Raw genomic sequence first — 22,183 nt, forward strand, 5'->3', positions numbered from 1 at the left:
AAACAATTAATGAAGCAGGACTAAGTTAGTGTGGGTGCGTTTTTGATAAATCATTTTAATTAATTGAATTCCAGCATTGAAATGTCTTGCTGTTCGTACCGTTGCAAAATGGTTTGAACATACTTTCAACCAAATCTTTCGGTTCCATACAAACAAACTGTTGTAGCGAAGCTAAATAATCCCAAGAAAAATGTTTAACATAGTCTTTTTAAAATAAATTTGTGTCAAGTGCACATACGCAACTTTCAGATTGGATGTGGAACAGTTATAGGAACAAAAAATAAAAGCCGTATTATAGGAGAGATGGAGTAGGTCGAGATAAATTCTCGAAAATGTGAGAATATACTTTCAAATCATGGCCAAAGTTTATTGCGTAGCAATGTATGTAGGTTGCGTGAGTGGTGGCAGCATACAAATAAAATGGGTACACTCTTCGCCTTTTGATTTTGACGCAACTTAAGAGCAATCGGTAAAAGTGGAGGAGATTCCGTCCAATTATAAACCAATATTCTTGCAGTAAGGCCAAATATTCCTCTTGCTTGATGTTGGCTTACATTATAGAGCAAATTTGTGAACAAGAAAAATATGAGCATATTGCTTATATGCTTATGCTTCGCTTTGTAAAATTCCTTTAGTGTGGTGGTTTTTCATCGGTCTGTCTGTTTCTTCTGTTGTTTTTTTATGCAAACAGTACGCGCTCTATGTATATGCAATTTCTCTGTACAAGCAATGAAAGGGAACGAAAATAGGGAGACAAACGTCATAAACAGTTGAACGAATACTTGAAAATTTAAAATGAAATCACTTGACTCGGAAGATCAAACTAACAAGCAAAGTCAATGGAGCCAGGGACACTTTTGGTGCTTCCTCTTGTTGCGTTTGTGTGTGTCTGGAGTGTAACCTCAAAACACGCCTTCGTCAATAAATTGAAAGTAAAAAACAAATGATATTATCCTTTCAAGAAATAACTAAGACTGCTTTGTTATTAAATTATCATGCGAATATACTACGACTATGGTAGCTACTTATAATTAATGTGGAAAATATGTTAGGATTCTTTGAAGGAGCATGGTTCTAAAAAGATTACTTTTAATCCTCTCTGACTTCCGAGATTGCGGTTCCAAGCTTCCGTTCGTTTGCCAATGTACCGAAATGTTTATAGATCTGTATCGAGCCGAAATTACCCTTCTTCTCTGCATACAGAAGAAAAGTTCCACACAATGGGTGCATGTCGTTGCTAGTGCATCGTTTGCTAAGTCTGTGCGTTGCCTGATACTTGCAACTAACCATTTAAAAAACTTGAATGAATAGGAAACTTCAGGAGCTGTTATATAGCTGCTATGCTATATAGACGTATGGTATCGAACGATCTGTTCTCACTCTCTTCTATCAGCTCTCATCTATCACCAGGACTAGATTAAATATTAATTTCGTTACTTGTTCCGTGTCATTTTATGCACCACCGTCGCTTTACGTTACGTAATGTTTCTTCAGGAAGGACAAAGTGTAAGACATTATAAGACTTACGCTCTAGAGGCAAAGATGTGCATGTACCATGTCCAAGAGGTGGAAAACAGTTTCTACGCACGAATCATACCATGTTGCTCGTTCTTGAGCAACATAAAACCATTTTCTATTTCAATAGCAGTTTGTCGGGTGAAAATTCATAGAGCAATACTATGTAATAGGTCAAAATAATAGGGGCGGCCCGGTGGTGCATGTGATAAACGGCGCCGGTCCACACGGCAGGACCGGGTTCAAATCCCATCCGGACCGTTCCCCCGTAGCAAGGATTGACTATCCGGCTACGTGGTAAAATAAGTGTAGTAAGCCAGAAAAGGCCAGCGTGATCTGTAAGGTCGTCAAAGCCAAGAAGAGAGAGAGAGGACAAAATGTTATTGACAAAAAGTAAAATTATTGCCCCAAGGGCCAATCATGGCAGTCTAATAGATTGGATTTTATTTCATTGACCAAAAATTATCATATTGGCCTGATAGGTTATATTAGGACGATACTGATTTATTTCAGCGTTAGTTAGTGAATCAAGCAAGTACTTGATACGCATAGCTTATGCCGTGTATGTGATAAACGGGGACGGTTCTACAAGACATAACTTTAGAACTCGTTAAACAGAAAGACAGAGATAGAGAGAGAGAGAGAGAGAGAGAGAGAGAGAGAGGAAAAGAGAGAGGAAGAGAGTGAAAAATTAGACCAATAAAATTAAAATATTTACTTTAGCTCTAGCGTTATTTAGCAACTTAATTTAAATGACACACATGTGAAAATAAATAAGATATCTTGCCATAAGCAAATTTGTATCCATTTTAATAAAAATAGGAAACGAACATAATACCAGACGACTAACAAACAGCTTATCACATGTATAAAGTGGCAAGGGACGAAATCGAATTAGGATCCAATTTTTAGGAAATAATTCTGAGTTATGTTTTTCCTCATCACTCATGCGTATCACCATCACCAATCTGCCACGTCTCATCGATGTCATTTCGTGACGCCACGTTACTGGTATCATAAATGATGGATCCGTATCATAATTCCAAACACTGTGGAAGCATAATCAACGTCGCTCATGCCTTTCGTAGTGGCGACCTTACTAGTTGGTGGTGGCAGCAGTAGTGTGGTGGCTATGGATGGCGTCATTTGCTTTTTGGCATATTTTTCTCCGTCAAAAGTTTGCATCTTTCAGTAATGTTATTGGAAATTGTATGTTTTAAAAAATAGCCTTGATCCAGCATCTAACAGTGGTGCAAATGTATTTGTATTAAGATAACAATATATTGGCTCCAGATAACTTTCTATTTTCTGGAAAAGCTTTTGCAACGCTTGTTTTTCTATTTGTAATGCAATTTGGATGCGTTTTCGAGTTACCTCAGTTGTGAGCTTATTACAGTGAATTTCTTATGAACATTATACGAACATTATTTCTCTTTATACACAACATTACGTAGGGTGCTATTGGCTAATGAAAAAAATGTGAATATAAAAAATGCTTTTTGATCTTTTTCGAAGTATTCGCCAGCATAATTAATAAATTTTTGCATGCGCACAAACCAACTGTCGAAGCGTAGGGTAGGGTAGGGAGTGCTAGCATAAGAACTCTTTCCAAGGCTTGGGATCATTTCCGGCCAAAGATTCCACCTGAATATGATGTAGTTAGCAAATAATTAGCACCCTTTTTCGTCAAGGTATATGATTATTTATCTTTAATTTCGATAAGAATAAGATACATGCCCTCTTCAGCAATGCACAACACGGCTTAGCGTCAAAGTGAAAAACAGTGCAAAGTGCACCCTAAATTCCATAGCTAAGATGTAAAGGTTTACTCTGTGGTAAGATAGCTTCTGAAACTGACACTGATTGATACCGATGAATAGGATTTCAATTGACGCTGAGAATGCGTTTATAATCTCCCAAGGAACCGTTTCCGTTCCGCTGCGCAGGCCGCGTGGAGAGATGCGTTGTGTCAGTTGTATATGTGTGTTATGAAGCTTGATAAAAACGATCAGTACATCCCGAAGCACCGGAAGGCTAAAGACAAAACATAAATTATTCATAGGATTCGTTTTAGTCGATGAAATCGGTTCCGTTCTATGCCAATTGCAGTTCTGATGCGGCTCAGTGGCCGCATACTGTGGATTCGTGGAAGAAGTTATTGATTTTACAAATAACAAATAAATTTTAATATATACCTTCAACAACGTGTTGACGTTAGTTCGCTAGAATAAAACAATATTTTTTAAGGTACTCCACAGTGATGCAGCTTTAGCTTAAAGCTAATAGATTTGTCTTGGTATAGTTTGCTAAAGCTATTTTGTTTTGAAAGCAAAACTGCTGACTTTTGCGATTAATTGGAGAGTTGCTGGAATAGAGAACGATGATTTTTGTTTTGTAAAATCGTATATTTGTATCTTTTAATAATGCAAACAACAAATATTAAGTATCGGTCAGCGTGCAACTCTAAAATTACACTAAATAAACTTTGAATTCCACGCAGATTTCAGCTATACTTGTTTACCATTATTGCTGGAAGAAGATTCGATCATAAAGGTGATGATGATGAAACTAAAATGAAATAAAATTCACAAGAAATGTTATCTTCTATTATTATTATTATTCTATTATTATTATTACTATTATTCTATTATTATTTATTTTTTTAATTACTATCATTATTGTTCATATGATATGAACAGAGCTGTCATAAAAACTATAGATAAAATAACAAACTAGACAAAAGTGTGATATAGTTTTTCTTTTTATTTTTATTAAGTAGCACATGATTTGTTGTTTAATGTTCTAATATCAGCGTATTAAAATACGCTTAAGAACATTGACTACGGCGTCGCTTGTGCGAAGCGATGGTTTGCAATCGTCACCATTATGAGCACCATTGTGACTCCGGGAGAAAAAGTGTTTAAACACATTTTAAGATAGATTATTTCAACAGTAATGTATGTTCGGTAAAATAAAATATAACTAAAATTGTGAATGCGATTTTCGAAAATCTTATTAAAGAAATTACTCCGATACAATCGTCAAACATAACAGGAGATCAAAAGTATCGAGCAGATAGCAGGGCTTTTCTTTTGCTGTCTTCTGTGCTTCTAATTGAATTGTGCCAAAAACTTACCATCCAGAGGGACTGTTTTATAGTTCTAGCAATGAGTTATTGCGGAATTGCTGCAGTTGAGTTTGTTTGTTTGTATGTTTGTATCCGGTGAGCATGTGAAGCAGAGATAAAAAAATCTTTTTGCATCATGAAGTGTCATTGGTCTGCAGCATACTACTAACTTCTCTTGGATTTCCTCTACGTTTAGCGTGTCTCAAGTCGTGTTGGCAGAAATTCCGATGCGACGAATCGTTTTAACGCATGCTTTCACTGCCAACCGCGGCGGGAACAACGAAAGCTTCGTAGTACATAAAATTTGTAAAGAACGCCATAAAGAAATTTGTACTTTTTCGATATCTAGGCTAAGTAGAGAAAGCTGCAAAATTTTATTCCCTACTGCACATTGCTGCATACGACATCTTCAAAAAAGGAAGAAAATGGTAGACAAAAGGATGAGTAAAAGGAGGGTTTGTATCGCCGGCAAGTTATACGGGGTTTTCTGCCGGGGATAGGATTTAACCTTAATGTCTTTTCGCTGCGGTTGGGAGCAGAGAGCGCTTTCATTTTCATGTGCTAGAGAGACAAATGGGTGAGCGGTAAGTACAATTGTCTTCTATTGGATGATAATGCGCTACTGCATTTCCCTTGTTTCAAAAGACCTCCTCCTGTTATAAAAGAAGTCACTGACCGAAGCTATAATTATTATTGCTTTCAGAGAATTAAAAACAACAACTAAAGAAAAGAGCATGAAATAGGCGTAACATGTATTTGCCAGCATCAGACTATTTGCTTTTCTCCTTGCCGGCCATGCTAGATGATGGAGTATGCAATATTCTAGTTCGCTTTTCTTTATAAGGCGTTTCTAGATATTGACCCGGAATCTTCGTTTTGTGGCAGATCTTCAAGGGAGAAGGTTGGCAAAAACGCAAACTTTTGCCACTGCTAAGTTTTGCTGGTCATATCTGACAAAAAAATAACAAATATTCGGCAATCGTTGTAAAACCTGTGCCAAGATGTACTCCGGTACTGATATATCTGATTGTTATATAGTAGCGGTTTGCCAAAATGTTTGTTATCATCTCATTGTTGAAAAAGAACTTTTTTCTACGTTTCGTCTTTTTACAAGCGTTTTCTGTGCGTTCTGAAACAGTTTTGCAGATATTTGGAATAGTTATTTCTCTTACTTACCCGGCGCTACAACCGTTTCGTGATCTTTCTCGTTGCTGTAGTCCGTTAAATCGATAATTTATTTAATTAATGCTATCTATTTTGATACCTACTTGACTCGTAATGGACCCTTCATGCTGCAGAGTATCGATTTATCGTGTTGTCATTATGTTTTGCAATTTAAATTTAAATTAACGGTTTGAAACTGAACCCTGATTTATGGGTAGCTTTTCCTAATAGCTGGTGAGCTAACACAAATTCGCAAGTAATATGGGGGTCTGTGATACCTTAAGTTAGAAAGCTAAAATTTTAAGCCCGTATCTGTCAAAACATCGAGCAGAATCGATCGAAGAATTCCTGCCGGGAAATCTCATACTGAAAATAAATCCTAAAGGACATAGCATTTTCACAGCAACAATTACTTTGGGTTGCAGCAAATGTAAACGCCTTTCTACGTTTTAACAAAACAGGAATTACAGCTTTTAGTTATAGATTTGAATTGATTTCAAATTTTAAAATAAGCTCAAATGTTTCTTAAAAAGATGACACATTATACGAATGTATAAAGTCAATTAACTGTGAAGAGTGTGTTTGTACATCGATGCATATTGTAATTTAGAGGCATATTGATTCTCTATGCAATGTTTAAATTAAATTAATTGGATTGTATTGGATGAGCCAAAGCATATAAAATTCGTAAAAAATATTTACGTACATACATATTGGGTTAATCAATGCGGTCAGGGCGTTCTTCATGAATAAACGGGTAAGAAAAGGAGTATAAAATTTAATAAAATTTCGAGTAAATTTCGGGACGAAATAATGTCATAATAAATACTCGAAATCATCCTTCCTTTACATTTATTCATTTAGGTATATCAAAAGTTTAAAATAATCTAGTAATAAAGCATAACAAATACACGAATTTTTTCACTGAACCATAAATACATATAAGAATCGTCATAGCACAAGTACAAATTTGTTTTATTTTTTAGAAAAAAATATGTGATTTCTTTGTTAACTTTTGAATATCTATTTCCATACCCTTAATCGCTGTTTCTCTTCTTTGACAGATTTTCCACGAACACTACCACTTTGAGCACAGTCGACTGCACAAACGCTCACTGAATCCTTCTAAACCACACCAACAACGGTTAGAATCGGACCGGAGAGTTCGTTGGGCGAAACAACAAAGAGCTAAATCCCGCCAGAAGCGCGACTTCCGATCGCTCACGAAATCGTATCAGCTGCCCATCCAACTAAATGATCCGAAATGGCCTGAAATGTGGTACTTGGCAAGTATTTGTTTTAAATGAACTGCATGAGTTTTAAAACTGTGCGTTCAATCATAAATGTTGTTTATTGTTTCTTACAGAACCGCGGTAATGGGCTAGATATGAATGTGATTCCTGCTTGGAAAGAAGGTGTAACGGGGAAAGGTGTCGTGGTAACGATTCTGGACGATGGGCTGGAATCGGATCATCCGGATTTGGAGCATAACTATGTAAGCAAATTAAATATGAAATAAGTGCTTACTTTTTGGTTAAATTATTGCAAGGTATCGTTTGAATTCCATCATCAGTAAAAGAAAGCTCATACTTAACATCATGAAATTGTTCATCGAGTATCAAACAGATTTGAAATATAATAGCTTGCAAATGTCATCAAATCCTTTATACCATACGAACAATCTATAATGATACCCGGCACGAAAAGATTAAACATGGTGTAAAAATTCCTAACTGTCTCCTGGTGGTTATCGAAGTTTGACTAGCAGCATTGTGGGGTTCATTTGAACTACCCTTATACATTTAACTTTTTTTTGCGCCCTGCTCCAACACACGAACTAAAACATTCTTTCAGTTACCATCGGTATGATGAGTTTTCATGTTCACGTGTTTTGCTTGTTCCGTTTTCATCTCTAGGGAGTGCAAACAATTTTTTCCGTGCATACATACACACTGGTCCCTGCGTTCGACCGTGGTGTCCTGATTGTACATCCATAGTTTCGCAGGTCAAAAGAATGGTGCTACATTTGTACCACCGATTTGATGGTGGCAGCTCTCGTTGTCGAAACGATGTAAGCTGTCGTAAGCAGAATTTTTAATTGCAGTCACCCATTCTCTGTATCCTTTGGATGAAAGTTTGCAACCCGTTCTCTGTTCAAATGTTACTATTTCAACAGAACTTGAACGCAGATCGGTGTGTCCATGACCGGCAGCGCATGTGCGCATACGTGTACATGAATATTTATATTGACCTTAACTTTAAAAACAAATATATGTCAACCAGCCCATTCTTTGCTTTTTTTCTAAACGAAAGAATTACAAGCTTAAGAATTACCGATTTTTTTTAATTTCGATTGAAATGACATTGCATAAAAGCAATCTACCTTGTAACTGTATTTAAAAACTCTTATTTTGCTTAAAGGCCAAAGAGGGTTAAAGCTCCTGCTTCATAACCCCAAATACGAAGAGGATGACTAGCGCAATAAGCTACATACTGTTGAATTGATGTGGATGCGTAACGATTGGCCATGAACAAACAGGCATGGACATCCACTTTACCCTTGTTTCATGACGGATGATGATAGTAATAAAAATTATAAATCAGTTCATTGGTATACACTTATGATGTCCAGTTCATTCTTTGTTCGTTTCTGAATTTTAACATTAACTCTCTATATATAGAAAAACAATCCAAATATGTTAACGTACTAGTTAATCGGCCCTATTACATGGCCTTCTTCGTCTTCTTGGTTGCCTTTAAGGCCATGCCAACCATTTCTGGTTTACTAATCTTATTTTTAGCACGTAGTCGGACAGTCATTCCTTGATATGTGGTTACGGTGCGGGTAGGATTTGATACCCGGTCTTGTCGTGTGGACCCGGCTCCTATGTAACTGTTTCTAAAGAATTTTTCAAAAGTTTCTTAAGTTTTTTAGAAAAGTACTGAATCCGTACGTTTCGTTAACATCATGACATAGTTGCGTAAAAATTATCCAATTTTAAATTCGTTTTTCATGTTCATTTCACATTCAGGATCCTTACGCCTCCTATGATGTAAATAGTTCAGACAACGATCCGATGCCACACTACGATCTAACCGACTCAAACCGTCATGGAACACGGTGTGCTGGTGAAGTAGCGGCCACGGCAAACAATTCAAAGTGTGCGGTTGGAATTGCGTACGGAGCGAAAGTCGGTGGAGTGCGAATGTTGGATGGAGACGTGACCGATATTGTAGAAGCACGCTCATTGGGTCACAACTCACAGCATATAGACATCTACAGTGCTTCTTGGGGCCCGGATGATGACGGAAAAACAGTGGACGGGCCGGGCGAGCTGGCAACTCGCGCTTTTATCGAAGGTGTTCGAAACGGACGTGGGGGCAAGGGCTCAATATTTATATGGGCCTCCGGAAACGGTGGTCGTGAGCATGACAACTGTAACTGTGATGGCTACACCAACTCCATCTGGACGCTTTCGATATCATCCACTTCAGAGGAGGGTCAGGTGCCTTGGTAAGTACTTAGGTTTCGTTAAATCATCAATCCTGTTGTGTAAATAGAGAAAGTGTTTAACGTTCTTCTAATGGTGGTATCGCATTTTTGCTGCAGGTTCTCAGAAATGTGTAGCTCAACGCTAGCAACGACGTACAGTAGCGGGAACACGAACGAAAAGCAAGTGATCACAACGGATCTTCATCATACTTGCACTTCTTTCCACACGGGCACCTCTGCATCGGCACCCCTGGCAGCTGGCATTGCGGCACTAGTTTTAGAAGCCAACCGTAATCTAACATGGCGTGACCTCCAACATATCGGTAAGTCAAACAATGACCATATCTCTAAATATTCGTTTTAAAATTAAATTTAGCACTAGCAAGTCCGTTCGTTGGACGTATCCAAAAGCACGTGCTAATGTATTCCCTTTTTGCTCAAAATTGGATTTTTTCAGTCGTTCGCACGGCGAAACCAGCTAACCTAATCGATCCGAATTGGTCTGTAAACGGTGTCGGTCGAAGAGTGTCTCATTCGTTCGGTTACGGTCTAATGGATGCAGCGGCAATGGTCCGTTTGGCACGCACCTGGAAAACTGTCCCGGAGCAGCAGGTCTGTGAAATTAACGCTCGACATCTAGACAAGTAAGTTTTTAGTATGGCTACACATCATCAGGTTTAAATTCTAGCCCGTCGTTCAATGCTGTTCCGACAGCCTTTTGAAGCACATCAGTTTGCTACGTGTATTAGGTTTTGCTTACAAAAAATCCTTTTTCCAGGCAAATACCTCCTCGAACCAAAGTGACTATGCAGTTGATTGTGGAGCACTGCATGGGCGTGAACTATCTGGAGCACGTACAGGCAAAAATTACCCTCACTTCGCAAAGACGTGGAGATATCAAAATCTTCCTGACATCACCATCTGGAACACGGGTCACGCTACTTACGCCTAGGTAAAGAAAGAATCCTTTAAAACTACTGCAAAACGAATGGTTCTTCTCTGTACTGCAATTTATTTGCTCACGGTCCAATTTGTTTAAATTGTTATTATTTTTTCATTCTCCTTGCTCTCTCATCTCACTTGCATACATATTGGAATCGTTAGATCCCATGATTTGTCACGGTCCGGGTTTAATCAATGGCCGTTCATGTCGGTGCATACGTGGGGTGAAGCACCCCACGGTACCTGGCAGCTGGAGATCCACAACGAAGGTCGTTTGTTAGGTAAGTTCAGTGATTAATGTAAGCTGACTCTTAAGTTTCGGTCATCGAATCTACCACTAAATTTTAAATACAAAAATAAATTTATCGTTACCATGGTTAAAGAACTTCCCAAAAATGTATCTTAACCAGAAATTCCCTGTTTTTGCAAATATTGTTTAAACTAACCATGTTAGTATGTTTTAAGTGTAAATATTATTAAAGTGGGTAGTACTAATTGGATTATTATTTAACTGTATACGGATACAATGGTTCATTTATTCCAATAAGTTTATCGAATTGCGATAAACCGTATTGCTTTACTTTATTGCGTTTCTTTGACAAATGCATCCGTTGACATTGCTTACAACCAATTTCAACGTTATCACTGATGCTGAAAAGTGTTTGATAGATTTTATTTTATATTTCTATCGATTCATGTTCAAATAACATATCTGCGGTTTACGAGACGTTTCAGACATTTTGTCTTTTATCTATAATGCATCAATCTCTCCACATGCTACTACATTCAACTGGATGCTTCTTGTATATCGAATACTTCGGACTAGGATACTCTGTTATAAGAGGCTGGTCGCTGGTGCTTTACGGTACGAATATTCCTCCGGATCCAAACGATCCACCGAATGTCTCGAGACCACATTCAACACCATCGCAGGCACTTCTACCAATTCTTCCTGCCACTGGCTTCAAAAGCTATACGGTCGGTGGAGGATCAAAGAATTACTATTCTTCAGCGTCGTCGTCGTCCACATCTTCCTCCGTATCTTCGTCAGGAATAGTAGGAGTATCGGCTGTATCGTCGTCGTCGTCGTCGATTGCTTTAAAACCAAACCGCAAACAGCAACAGCTACAATATCAGACTCAGTATCAACAAACGGGTTCATCGGTGTCTGTTCAATACGGAATAACACCGGCCTATAGTCAAGGGACTAGTACTAGCAGTATCAGTAACAGCAACATCAACAATGGTAATAACAATCGTGGCAACAAAGGAAAGAACAACAAAAATAAGGCAAATAAGAACTCTGCAAAAACCACAACCGTACGGCCTTCATTAACGCTAGTCAACCAACAGCCGGCGGTTAACATGTACTTCAACAACTATGGTGCCGGAAATACAAACACTGGTGGCCGAAAAAATCCCTCCTCAAAACAAAAGCCAGTGTCACCACTGCAAGCTATGAATTACGGTAAAGGCGACAAATACCAAGTGATGACCTCGAATATAAAGGATAAGCAAATCGCTATCAAGGCTCCGAAACAAGTCAAACAAAATGGATTTCAACCCCCCTCAAAGTTTTCTTCTTCCAACCAATCCTCGGCATCATTAGCCTCCTCAAATACTGGATTTACAGGATCGGTTCGGAAGACCACAACCACAGCCGCAACAACGACTGCAGGTGGCAGCGGCACATCAACAACTTTGGCGTCTTCTTTCTCGATCGCACAGCAAAGCGCAACGATGGATGGTGGGAGTGTATCACCTTCAAGTAGTATGGGCGCTGGAAGGGGGGCATTAACGGTTTCGTTCAGTGGTACCACCGTTACCGCAAGCCCAATAAACAATGACCGCTATCCGGCCGCATCCTCCATCAATGCTCGCATACCGAAGGTCTTTCAGCAGTACGACAAAATACAGCAATTTTATCCCGAACTACAGCCCTACTCTTCTATTCGGGATGAACACGATCTACACTCACCTCCGTTGTCTGAGGGGCAATCAGGTCAAGTTTCACCACTTCCATCTCCGGTGGAGAAGCTTAATCTCACGACGGGTTCTAGCTCTAGCCCAACTAAAAATAACTTCCAATTCCAAACGACTGGCAAAGGAGCGATGATTTCTAGCTCGAAATTATCGGTACCACCTGGAATTATGCTCGCTTCAGGTGGCACTACGCTCGATTCTGGTAGTGCCTCTACAATTGGCAAACCATCACGTGCCAAGATCTTTTTCCCCGATTCGGACATCATTGATGCGATACCTCGTAAAATTTCATCCAGTTTACAGCCGATTGCACCTTCTTACGTATCTTCACCATACTACAGTCGCACGCAAAGCTCCTTTATTTCGTCTTCCAATGACCAGAAGCACGGAAAGGGTATTTATTTGCTGATAATTAATGCGTATAATCAAGTTTCCTTATGTTGGCACTTATTTTTATTTTTCTATCCATTTTTCTTATCATCCATTTCATAGCAAAAGTGTAACTTTTCGTTAATACTGTAATATTTTGGTATACATATGTTCAAAGCTATTGGCTTCGTTCCATTTTGTTTTTATGTTTTTCAAAAACTAGAACCTAGAAAAAATATTAGGTGTAGTTAAATAGATGGTTCCGGTGGGAAACGTGTTGCTGTGAAACTGATTTACATTTGCAATAAATGATTGGTTTATCAGGAGTTAGAGTCAATAGGAGTATGCATTCTTTTTGAACATTCAAAATGAATTCTTGAATGATAAATTACAGAAACTATCAACAATTCGAAACGTATTGTACAACCACAGCTCTCATCCATCAGCAATCCTATTGACCGTGTCAGTAATCAGCATCCGATCAATTCAGCTTCTGGAGGCAGCACGTGCTTGCGCGAGTGCGTACGCGCGCGCATCTCTCTCTCTCTTCTTGGCTTTTAACGACCTTACAGGTCACGCGGATAGTCAGTCCTTGCTACCGGGGGGACAGTCCGGATGGGATTTGAACCCGGTTCTGCCGTGTGGACGGGCGCCGTTTATCACATGACCCACCGAGCCGCCCACGCGCGCGCATGTGTGTGTGTAATCCGGCGCCAGTTCCACACGACAGGAACGGGCATCAAATTCCATCTAGATCGATCCCCCATAGCAAGATTTGTCCATCTGGTTACGTGATAAAATTAAGTTTAGTAAGCCAGAAATGCTTAAAGGTCGTTAAGCCAAGAATTTTAATCACATGAACAACATTTTATTAAGTAATACGGCCTGGCTAGTGTCGAACCTAACGGTAGGCTAGTGGTGTGACACCCGGTCAGCACTTTTGAAATCAGTACACCTCCCGATTAGTCCTTTCGGAAATTCTGATTTCGCAATCGTTCATAGTGAACCGATGCAAATCAAAAACCTCCCAGATTGTCCCAGTTTGTCGACAGACCAAACATCTTTAATTTTGAAGCCCCAGCTAAAATTCCTCCGAGAAGCCTGATCCGCTACTGGGGCCGTTCTTTATTACTAAAAAAACACAACATTTCATTGTTTTTTGAACACAATAAATGCATATTTATCACAATTGTCGTCTTGTAGTGTAAAAAATGTTAGTAATATTGATTATTATTATAGGTTGGCTACTTGCTACTTGTTACAAATATTATTGAATTGTTTTTGTATACTGTTGTATTTTTATGTTTACAAACTTTCGTCTATTTCATTGTTATTTTATTTCTTTGTTTTTCCTTGGAATAGAATGTAATGTAATTTAAATATTCATGATTATGCGCATTTGACACGAGGTTTTTTTTTAAATCAAATTAATTAATTATATTTGTTTCTTACGTCAATCAATACAGCTCAAATCACACAATGGGATCTTATTTTCTACGGCACGGAAACGCCTGCTCAATCAAATGATCCGGTTCGATTTGGTAAACCCGGTTATGATAGTAATATCGGAGGTGAACTGGAACATAATGCCCTAGAATTTGACAGCGGCGTGACGAGCGACCAATGGCGAGATATGCAACAGGTATGTTATCACAACATATTTCGATGTTGTTTTCGTGTTCGATGTTCGTCAACTGGTTCGATGATTTATATGCGTTTCGCTATTTCTTCCAGATTGGCGAGGGACACAGTGAGGTACAGAGGACCTCATCTAACGACGTGACGGCGATATCCTGCGCACGATTTGATGCCACCAGCTGTATAGGTTTGTCCTTGTTTGTAATGTTCATATCACAGTTTTACTCCGACAGACAAGTAAGCTCAATCGGTACTAGGTAATCGTTAATGTTGTTTGCCATCCATAACAACAGAAAACGCCAAATACAGAATAAACATCACCATGCGGAGAAAAAAACGCCAAAAATATATAACTGAACAGTAATCGAACAAAGAAGCAAACGTACAGCAAACTGATACAAAAAACATGATCTAATTTCAGCCTCAAACTGTGCCGAAGCATTGTGAAGTGTCGTGTACGTTATGATGTGATTTTTCTTTTTCTGGCTAACAAATCTAGAAACGAGTAGGCAGACGTTTCAGTGTTCCGATTAATCAGAGTCAAAGTTTTACTTTGCTGTTAATCCTTAAGATATGTTTCAGATGTTAAATTTTACGTTAAACACATTTATCACATATTTCAATAAGTTGGACTTTAGTTTTGCATAGTTTACATATCTTTTAGAATCGATCTAAACTACCGTATATCAAAACTTTTCGATTTATTCGTACGAAATGCAGTAGCTGACCTTCATTTTCGGATATTCGGAAAGTCTGAACACTTTGCGCGCTTTTCTTCACTTCCCAGAACCTTTTATCGTTATAACTATTTATTTGGGCTTTTCTCCTACTTTCTTTCTATACACTAATGCCAAAAATGTTAAAGTCGATAGACTTTTCGAATTGTGCTAAAAATTACAAAGAAAGACCAAATATCACGACGAGCTTTCATTTCCGGACAACTCTATATTGCGAAAAAACAGTCTAAACATCAATTACTGATTGTTAATGCGCTATTGGTAACTTCCTATTACTTTTCCGTCGTATCGTATCGTTATCGTCAAGCGTAATGTAAACACTTGCAGAAAAATTAGATGCCCGGAATCGAATTACTGTATGCTGCTATCAAACTATCGAGTAAATTCCGTGTGCACATTTAATTTATTTCCAATTGTTGTATACGCTACCTGTCATAATGGGTAAACGCTACCTAACGGATCTAACGGTGGGTGGAGTAGGCAGCCGCCTAGGGCCCCGTCGTTGGGAGGGGCCCCGAAAGACGACATTTCATACGTAACGAAGCCCGAGCAGAAGTACTCCCCCCTTACCTATTACCTGATCGAACTCGAACAGTAGAGGTCCTTTTAAAACCCTGAACGAACGTTTTCCGAAGAACATGGATAACCGGGGTTCCAGGATTACGACAATGCGATTTTTTTTCTCTCCCATTCAGGTTCTGCGGTGGTTTGGCGCACAAGGGCGGTGACGAGGTTGTGATTTTGTAGACCCTCTCGCTTAATCGTACAGAGCAGCCAGGGGCCCCTTTAAACCGAGAACGAACGATTTCCAAGGAATGATATGGATAGCCGAGGCCCCAGCATTATCAATGGGTTGTTCTTCCTTGAAAACCAAACGCAGAGGTTTGCGAGTGTTTTTTAGCTAAAGGTATTTCCTTGAGCAGCCCCCCACCCAAACTTCGTCGTTTGTGTTGTTGTAGGGGCCCCGAGCAGGTGCAGTAGGGGCCTCCAACAATGACTCCCCCCCGGTCATCACTTTTGAAAACAGTTAACTCCCCGGTCAGTTTTTTTCAAAATTCAGTTTTTCGACAGTGCGACCATACTTTTGGGGCCCCGATTAGCCTTCCGCTTAGGGCCTCCGAAAAGCTTGATCCGCCACTGTACGCTACTGCTGTAACTCAACATTGGCTCATTCGTGTCGTTAATATTCCAACATGACATTGATCCTTCAGTACAGCTGATACAATCACAAATGTCTTCTCCACAAATGAACCTCCACTATCTCTGATTACTTTGCATACGCCATTTTCGATAAGAATCCGATTGCCGTGCGCGATAAAAAAAAAACAATAAAAAAGAAATTAAGTTGAGGAACAAACAAGACGTTGGTTTGAAGCAACTGCTTTCCATCAATCGTTAGAGCGACTGATCCTCGACCTTTCACTTTTAGCTTCCTGTCATAAAAAAAATGAATACGAGCTTTTTCAAATAGTGTAAAATAATTCATCAATGAAAATGGCAATATGTATTATTTTGAAACAATACTTTTAGATTCTGCCCCACGCATTTTGGCTTTTTTTCGTCTTTCGTTTTTGCAACCGCCACAACATGAATGAAAGTACATAGATTAATTCGATAAACACCCGGAATAGGATTATTGGTGAACGGTAAAGTAAAACTATGACAGTATACATTTCCGAATTTCTCAATTTCTCTGCATTGTATCATATCTCCCGCACTATTCTTCCATTCTTCTTTTCCTAAACGGACACGTGGTCTTACTAGTTCCGTTAAGCCTCATTCCAAATAGTCCTTCCGGGTTTAGTGATGCAAAATCGTCTTCGCTTTCAGAATGATGGATGCAAAATTGCCACATCCGAACGACAGCATTATTACCCTTTACCCTATTCAATATGCAAATGGGGTCAGCCATGCCACGATCCCGGCTGTAGACTTCGTGAGTAGCACTTGGCCTTGGCTAAGCTTTTGTCAGTACGCTCGGTTAGCAACATGGTACTGATCCAGTTGGTTGAACACGTTTTGCATACCTTCTTCTAATCGAACCGCCGTATACCTCTTGCGGTATACCATTCAGTGTTCTTTTTTTGTTTGTTGCTTCCACATGCTTTAAAAAGCATTGCTGTTCTGAATTCCTCTGGCTACCCGATCAATGTCTGGCATTCTTTTAGTATTTATGATTCTTTGCCATTGGAAAAATGGTGATATAACACACAATATAAGTAGGTCTAATTTTTGGAAAAGGAGTGTATTAGATCGGATATGTGTAGGTACAACGTATTCACGAGTCGTTAACTTTGCTGGAGTCATAGCACCTGCTTCTGTTTTAATAAAGTGCAAACGGGCCTAATCAAATAATCCACACTAATACAGTTGCGCAGTCTATAGTGATACAGTCGCTTTATTCTTTTAATTTGCCTATGACGGAAAGATTTGAATACTAACAGCTGAGACGCTTTTTAAAATGAATTTTACAAAAAAGGGAATGAATTGGAAAAAAGGAAATGGGATAGTATTTTCCGTGTTAATTTGTTTTTTGAATATCAGTAGACGAATATAAAAAGCGCTTTACTTGATGGATGACACATAAATTATATGTATCCCAAAAAAGGACAACGAAATTAATATTTCGTCTTGCACAGGTGCGTACAACAGTGTTTTATAATGCTGCTGTAATAAATAATGAACCACCGCGGATTATTTTTTGAAGGTATGGACGATGTATAAAGAGAAAGAGAAAGTCAAATTAACAATGTCTGACTGATTTGAATGGATCTGTTAGGTTGTCTCTTTTTTAAAAAGACTACCAAAAGTTTCTTGGATGGTATGGAATTCACAAATCGATTGATGAAGGAATGCATTAACTCAGCAGCATTATTATGGTTCTCGCATTACTGGGATCGAAGTTCATTTTGTAGTAGCTATTTTAATTTTTCATTTGCTATTGTATTGGTGGCGCGTACTGCTTGTGAAAAGAGAACGAAATTTGGAGCTCTTTTGTATGGATCTCATTTTGGGCTCACCATTTGGGCCGTTTCAATCGATAGGATTTGGAGGATTTGCTGGTATGTTTATATCAAAATCCCTTCTTGGTATTGCACATACAATTAGTATATTGTCCTTCAACCAGATTTCCATCCAAACGAACAATTATGTTGACACCGTTCATAACAGAAAAATAGACTCGTTCACGCAAGAAAAATTAAGGATAGCTTGTGGCATTCCAGGTCGAAGAACAACTGGAAATTGCTTGGTACTATGAATCGTTTTCTATTAGAATGTAACTATGAAGTATGAAAGTCCTTTGTGCATCTGACAGTCTGGAAGTTCTGCTACGAATGGTCCGTACAGTTATTTTCAATCATATCACTATCAGCACCTAGCTCGTCTTTTACTCCGACATTCGTACTTTCGACAGTCAATAATCGTTCTTTCCCTGTTATTCCACCTATAAAAACAGTAATACCCAAGCATCGATAAGAATGCAGAGAAAAGATAGCTTAATGAAAATATAGACGCAAAATCAAGCGTTCTTTCTTGGTCGCCAATTTGATTATGCTAAAGCTGGCAACATTCGATCCCATTATTCGGAGCAAGGTCACGCTTGTTGTCGTACGTACTTCATTATCGATTTATAAGGATTTTCCACCTCACGCCCATGGTGTACTCCAAGGCATCGCTCGTTGTCATCAGCATGTCAGCATGAAGTGGAAGTGCTCTCACGCTGCTTCCGTATTGTCCAGCATAATTTGTTATTTAGCGATTCGGGAGCCCTTGGAAATTTATAGTATGAGTATCTTTTCAAGCGTTGGATTGTACAATCCACTCCTCTTAATACGAGTTTTATATGCACTGTATGCATCTGAGCACTTTTTCCGAGCAACAATTTACATAGAAAGTCATGAATTATACACATATAAATAACAGGGTCAAATTTGATAGTTTTCTAGGAAAAAAGGGAAATATCAGTCATTTAGAACATTTTTTAAATAGGAAGAACATGGATCAAGCCCTGGCAACCGTGTCTCTGGGAAGGGCCGCAAAACGGACATTATTTTTTCCACTAGTTCCACCTTGATGTTGCTGTACGATTAATTGATGTCACATTTACGTTCACGTGTCACGTTGCGCTCCAAACAAAATAGTCCAGAGGATTAAGATCCAGTGAATTAGAAAACCATACATTCGGTGTGGTAAAGTCATAAAAATTGTCCGATAACCATTTTATGCTTCTCACAGCCGTGCGGAATCCTGTTGAAACACATACGGCCACTCTAGTGATCCAAGGCCTTACAGCCGTTTTTAGTATCTTAATGTAGGCATCGGAATGGCGCCGGAGTTCTTCTTCGTAAAAGGGAGGCGGCACCCTTCCGACAACACGCACCCGAACACCATCACTTTTTGGAGAAATTTGGTTTGCATTTGTTTGCGGGTGCGCTTACGAGTAGGATTGTCATCCTACTTTTTACTACTCTTGAACGGGGTACTCTTGAATTGCTTGATTGTTAATCTTGAAACTCCTTGCTTGACTCACTTACTGGTAATCTTTGCAATAACATCACTGATAATTATCCCCAATTAGCCTCGTTGCAATTATGATCATATTATATTCAAGCCTAGATTTACATATCGTACTTCAACAGTGTTCTCTTCAATTTATATGGCACATATCTTTAATTATTCTGGTTTGTACTTAGTTCAATATTAGAAAAGAGATCAATGAAATTGAAAACTCTAGATGCTGTAAACACCCCTACGTTCAGACATCAATAAATCGATAATAATCGCTCAAAACCATACGGTTCCACTAGAAAAAATATGCTTGAGTGTAAAGGTGCAAATGGCGTGGAAACGGAAACCAATGATGTAGCAAATAGAAATGTTCACTAGCTAAATGATCAAATTAAATCGACGATTTAATCTGTCATCCATCATCAAAAACGTCTCCTTCGCAGCACTTCATTTTGTTTTTGTTCATACTCGTTCAGTCGTCACTCGTCACAGCGTTTCACGAATAAACAATAATTATGTTTATGAATCGAATGAATTATAATAATCGTGCAGGTAAACATAAAAAGATTATAAGTAGATCGTATCTATTGTGTGTAATGTACAATAAATCGCCAAGATGAGAAAGTAATGGAATCGGCCGAGTGACAACAAAAAACAATGAATAACAAAAAAAATCCTCACGCACAGTTATGCCAGCGAATGTGCTGCACAAAATATAATCACACAGTAAGTAGCATATATCAATCACATCAATAGCATAATTTTTTCGTACCATCGATTGTAATGATAAGTGTTGAATGTGTTTCAACGAGAATCCTACGGATGGCACACATATGTGATCAGTTCAAAGAGTGTTCATGGGCCCTAATCGTTTGATGGAGACAACTAACCATTAGCATGCAAACCGTCTAAGTGCAAAGTCTAAGCAAAACTTTGTCGAATCCGACATTATGTGTATTAGCAAGAAGTAGGTAACTAAAACTAATACTCATAAAAATAATTTTTGACGCTATAACAGCACAAGCTAACGTGCGTCGAAATATTAGAAATTAATTAGGAATCAACCAATCGATGGCTAGGAACAAACTAACAAATTGTGAACTTTTTAAAACGACATTAGGAAATAACAAAAATTAGCTGCAGAACCAAAACACTGGGCCAAGGATAGGGACTTTTCCTGGCGTTAGACTAAACGAACAAATCGGAACCGTTAGAATTTCCGAACAGAACTCCGAGCAAAGCGATAATAACGAGCTGAACTGCAACATAACTCTATATTCAATCTTAGATAGGTGTAAAATCGAAGTAACAACGTTGGAAGGGGCAAATATTTATACTTTTAACCTTAGCCTTGTATCACCAGCTACCGAGAATGGCAAACAAGTATGAGACATTTTTGTTTTCTTTATGTAATGTGGTAAATGCATTTTGAACGTCCGGCCCAGTGTACAGAGCCGAGAACGATTCGTCAATTTAACATAAAACAGCCTTTTGTTAGTTTACAGAATCCACATGATGGTGGACAAGTGTAAATTAGTTAATTTAACGAATAGAATCAAATAAAATCGAAAATATACAGCTATACCGACACGTTTAAAACCACGTTATACAACATGAAAAACCAAATAAAGAATGAAACAAGCAAAGGATAAAATAATGTGTAGATGGCTCGATGGATACCAACAAAACAAAACAAAACACTTCCAAATACAAAACTATTAAGAGAGAACATGAAGTATAGCGAAATAAACCTCAAAAATTAAATAAAGAATTGTGAACAAAAATTAATTCATAAAACAAAACCGTACACGAGATCGCTGTTCGAAATTGGCTCTCGTGCAGTCAAACAAAATGGCTTTTTGGTCTTGATTCTAATTTTTCACAGGGTAATTACGGAGCTACTGTAAAAAAAAACAAACGCTGAGTGAGCGCGACGACAGGATCAAACTCAACGCTAGCCATCCTGATACTCCAATTTAAAAAAAGGTTATATATTCGTTTCATTTACACCTCTAATCATACTATTTATGGGAGTAGAGCTTGTTTTGTTTTTACGATATAATTTGTTTATCCTTACTCACTCAAATATATATTATATGTTTGTACCTATTTTGTGTATGTTTTAGCAGAATGTAACTGCGTTACAGATTTTACACGTTAAACAAAGAGGATGCAAACAAGCAATTGCAGGTTATGTTAAGAATCGAAAAAGAAACAGGAAAAATAAAATAACCACACACAATCACACGAAATATATTGACCACAAAACTCAACACAAGAAGGAAATAAATCATGACACGCCACCTCATGCTATTACCATCTTTTTTATTCTTCTGTTCCGTGTTAAAGATTTGAATCCACTTGATTTTCTTATCATGTTATACATGATTTTCTATTTTTTGATTGAATCTTACTTGTCTTCTGAGTTGAATTAACATTTAGATTAAGATTATTTCATTCTTTAGCTTAGGTGGTGCGTTCACGTACTACGAAGCATAATTATAAAACACACAGCAAGCTCAACACCCGATCGCTTTGCATTTATTATAATAACTAATCAATTATTAACATTTTCTAATTTTTAATTATAATTCGTATTCCTATAATAATTCGCCAAATATTTTCTTTTTCCATTTTTTAGTTCTTATTCGTATTGCTATATTAAAAAAAGCAATTAGAGCTGCGAGTTTTCCAATTTAGCCTTAA

General features: G+C 38.2%; 1 protein-coding gene across 20 annotated transcripts in view; it reads left to right on the plus strand.

Moving 5' to 3' along the window:
- The window catches only part of LOC125775235 (furin-like protease 1), a 64,229-nt gene that overhangs the window by 40,235 nt on the left and 1,811 nt on the right, over window positions 1-22,183 (plus strand). For 19 of the 20 annotated variants that reach the window (XM_049445844.1, XM_049445841.1, XM_049420508.1 and 16 more), the window contains 10 exons: window positions 6,871-7,092; window positions 7,173-7,301; window positions 8,839-9,320; window positions 9,417-9,622; window positions 9,757-9,943; window positions 10,078-10,251; window positions 10,404-10,522; window positions 11,068-12,618; window positions 14,060-14,235; window positions 14,328-14,418. In XM_049445844.1, the coding sequence (XP_049301801.1) occupies window positions 6,871-7,092; window positions 7,173-7,301; window positions 8,839-9,320; window positions 9,417-9,622; window positions 9,757-9,943; window positions 10,078-10,251; window positions 10,404-10,522; window positions 11,068-12,618; window positions 14,060-14,235; window positions 14,328-14,418 (3,337 nt within the window). The remainder of the gene's footprint in view (window positions 1-6,870; window positions 7,093-7,172; window positions 7,302-8,838; window positions 9,321-9,416; window positions 9,623-9,756; window positions 9,944-10,077; window positions 10,252-10,403; window positions 10,523-11,067; window positions 12,619-14,059; window positions 14,236-14,327; window positions 14,419-22,183) is intronic. The other variant, XM_049420522.1, reaches the window with a different exon arrangement.

Source organism: Anopheles funestus, chromosome 2RL (assembly GCF_943734845.2).
Source record: "Anopheles funestus chromosome 2RL, idAnoFuneDA-416_04, whole genome shotgun sequence".
Classification (NCBI taxonomy): domain Eukaryota; kingdom Metazoa; phylum Arthropoda; class Insecta; order Diptera; family Culicidae; genus Anopheles; species Anopheles funestus.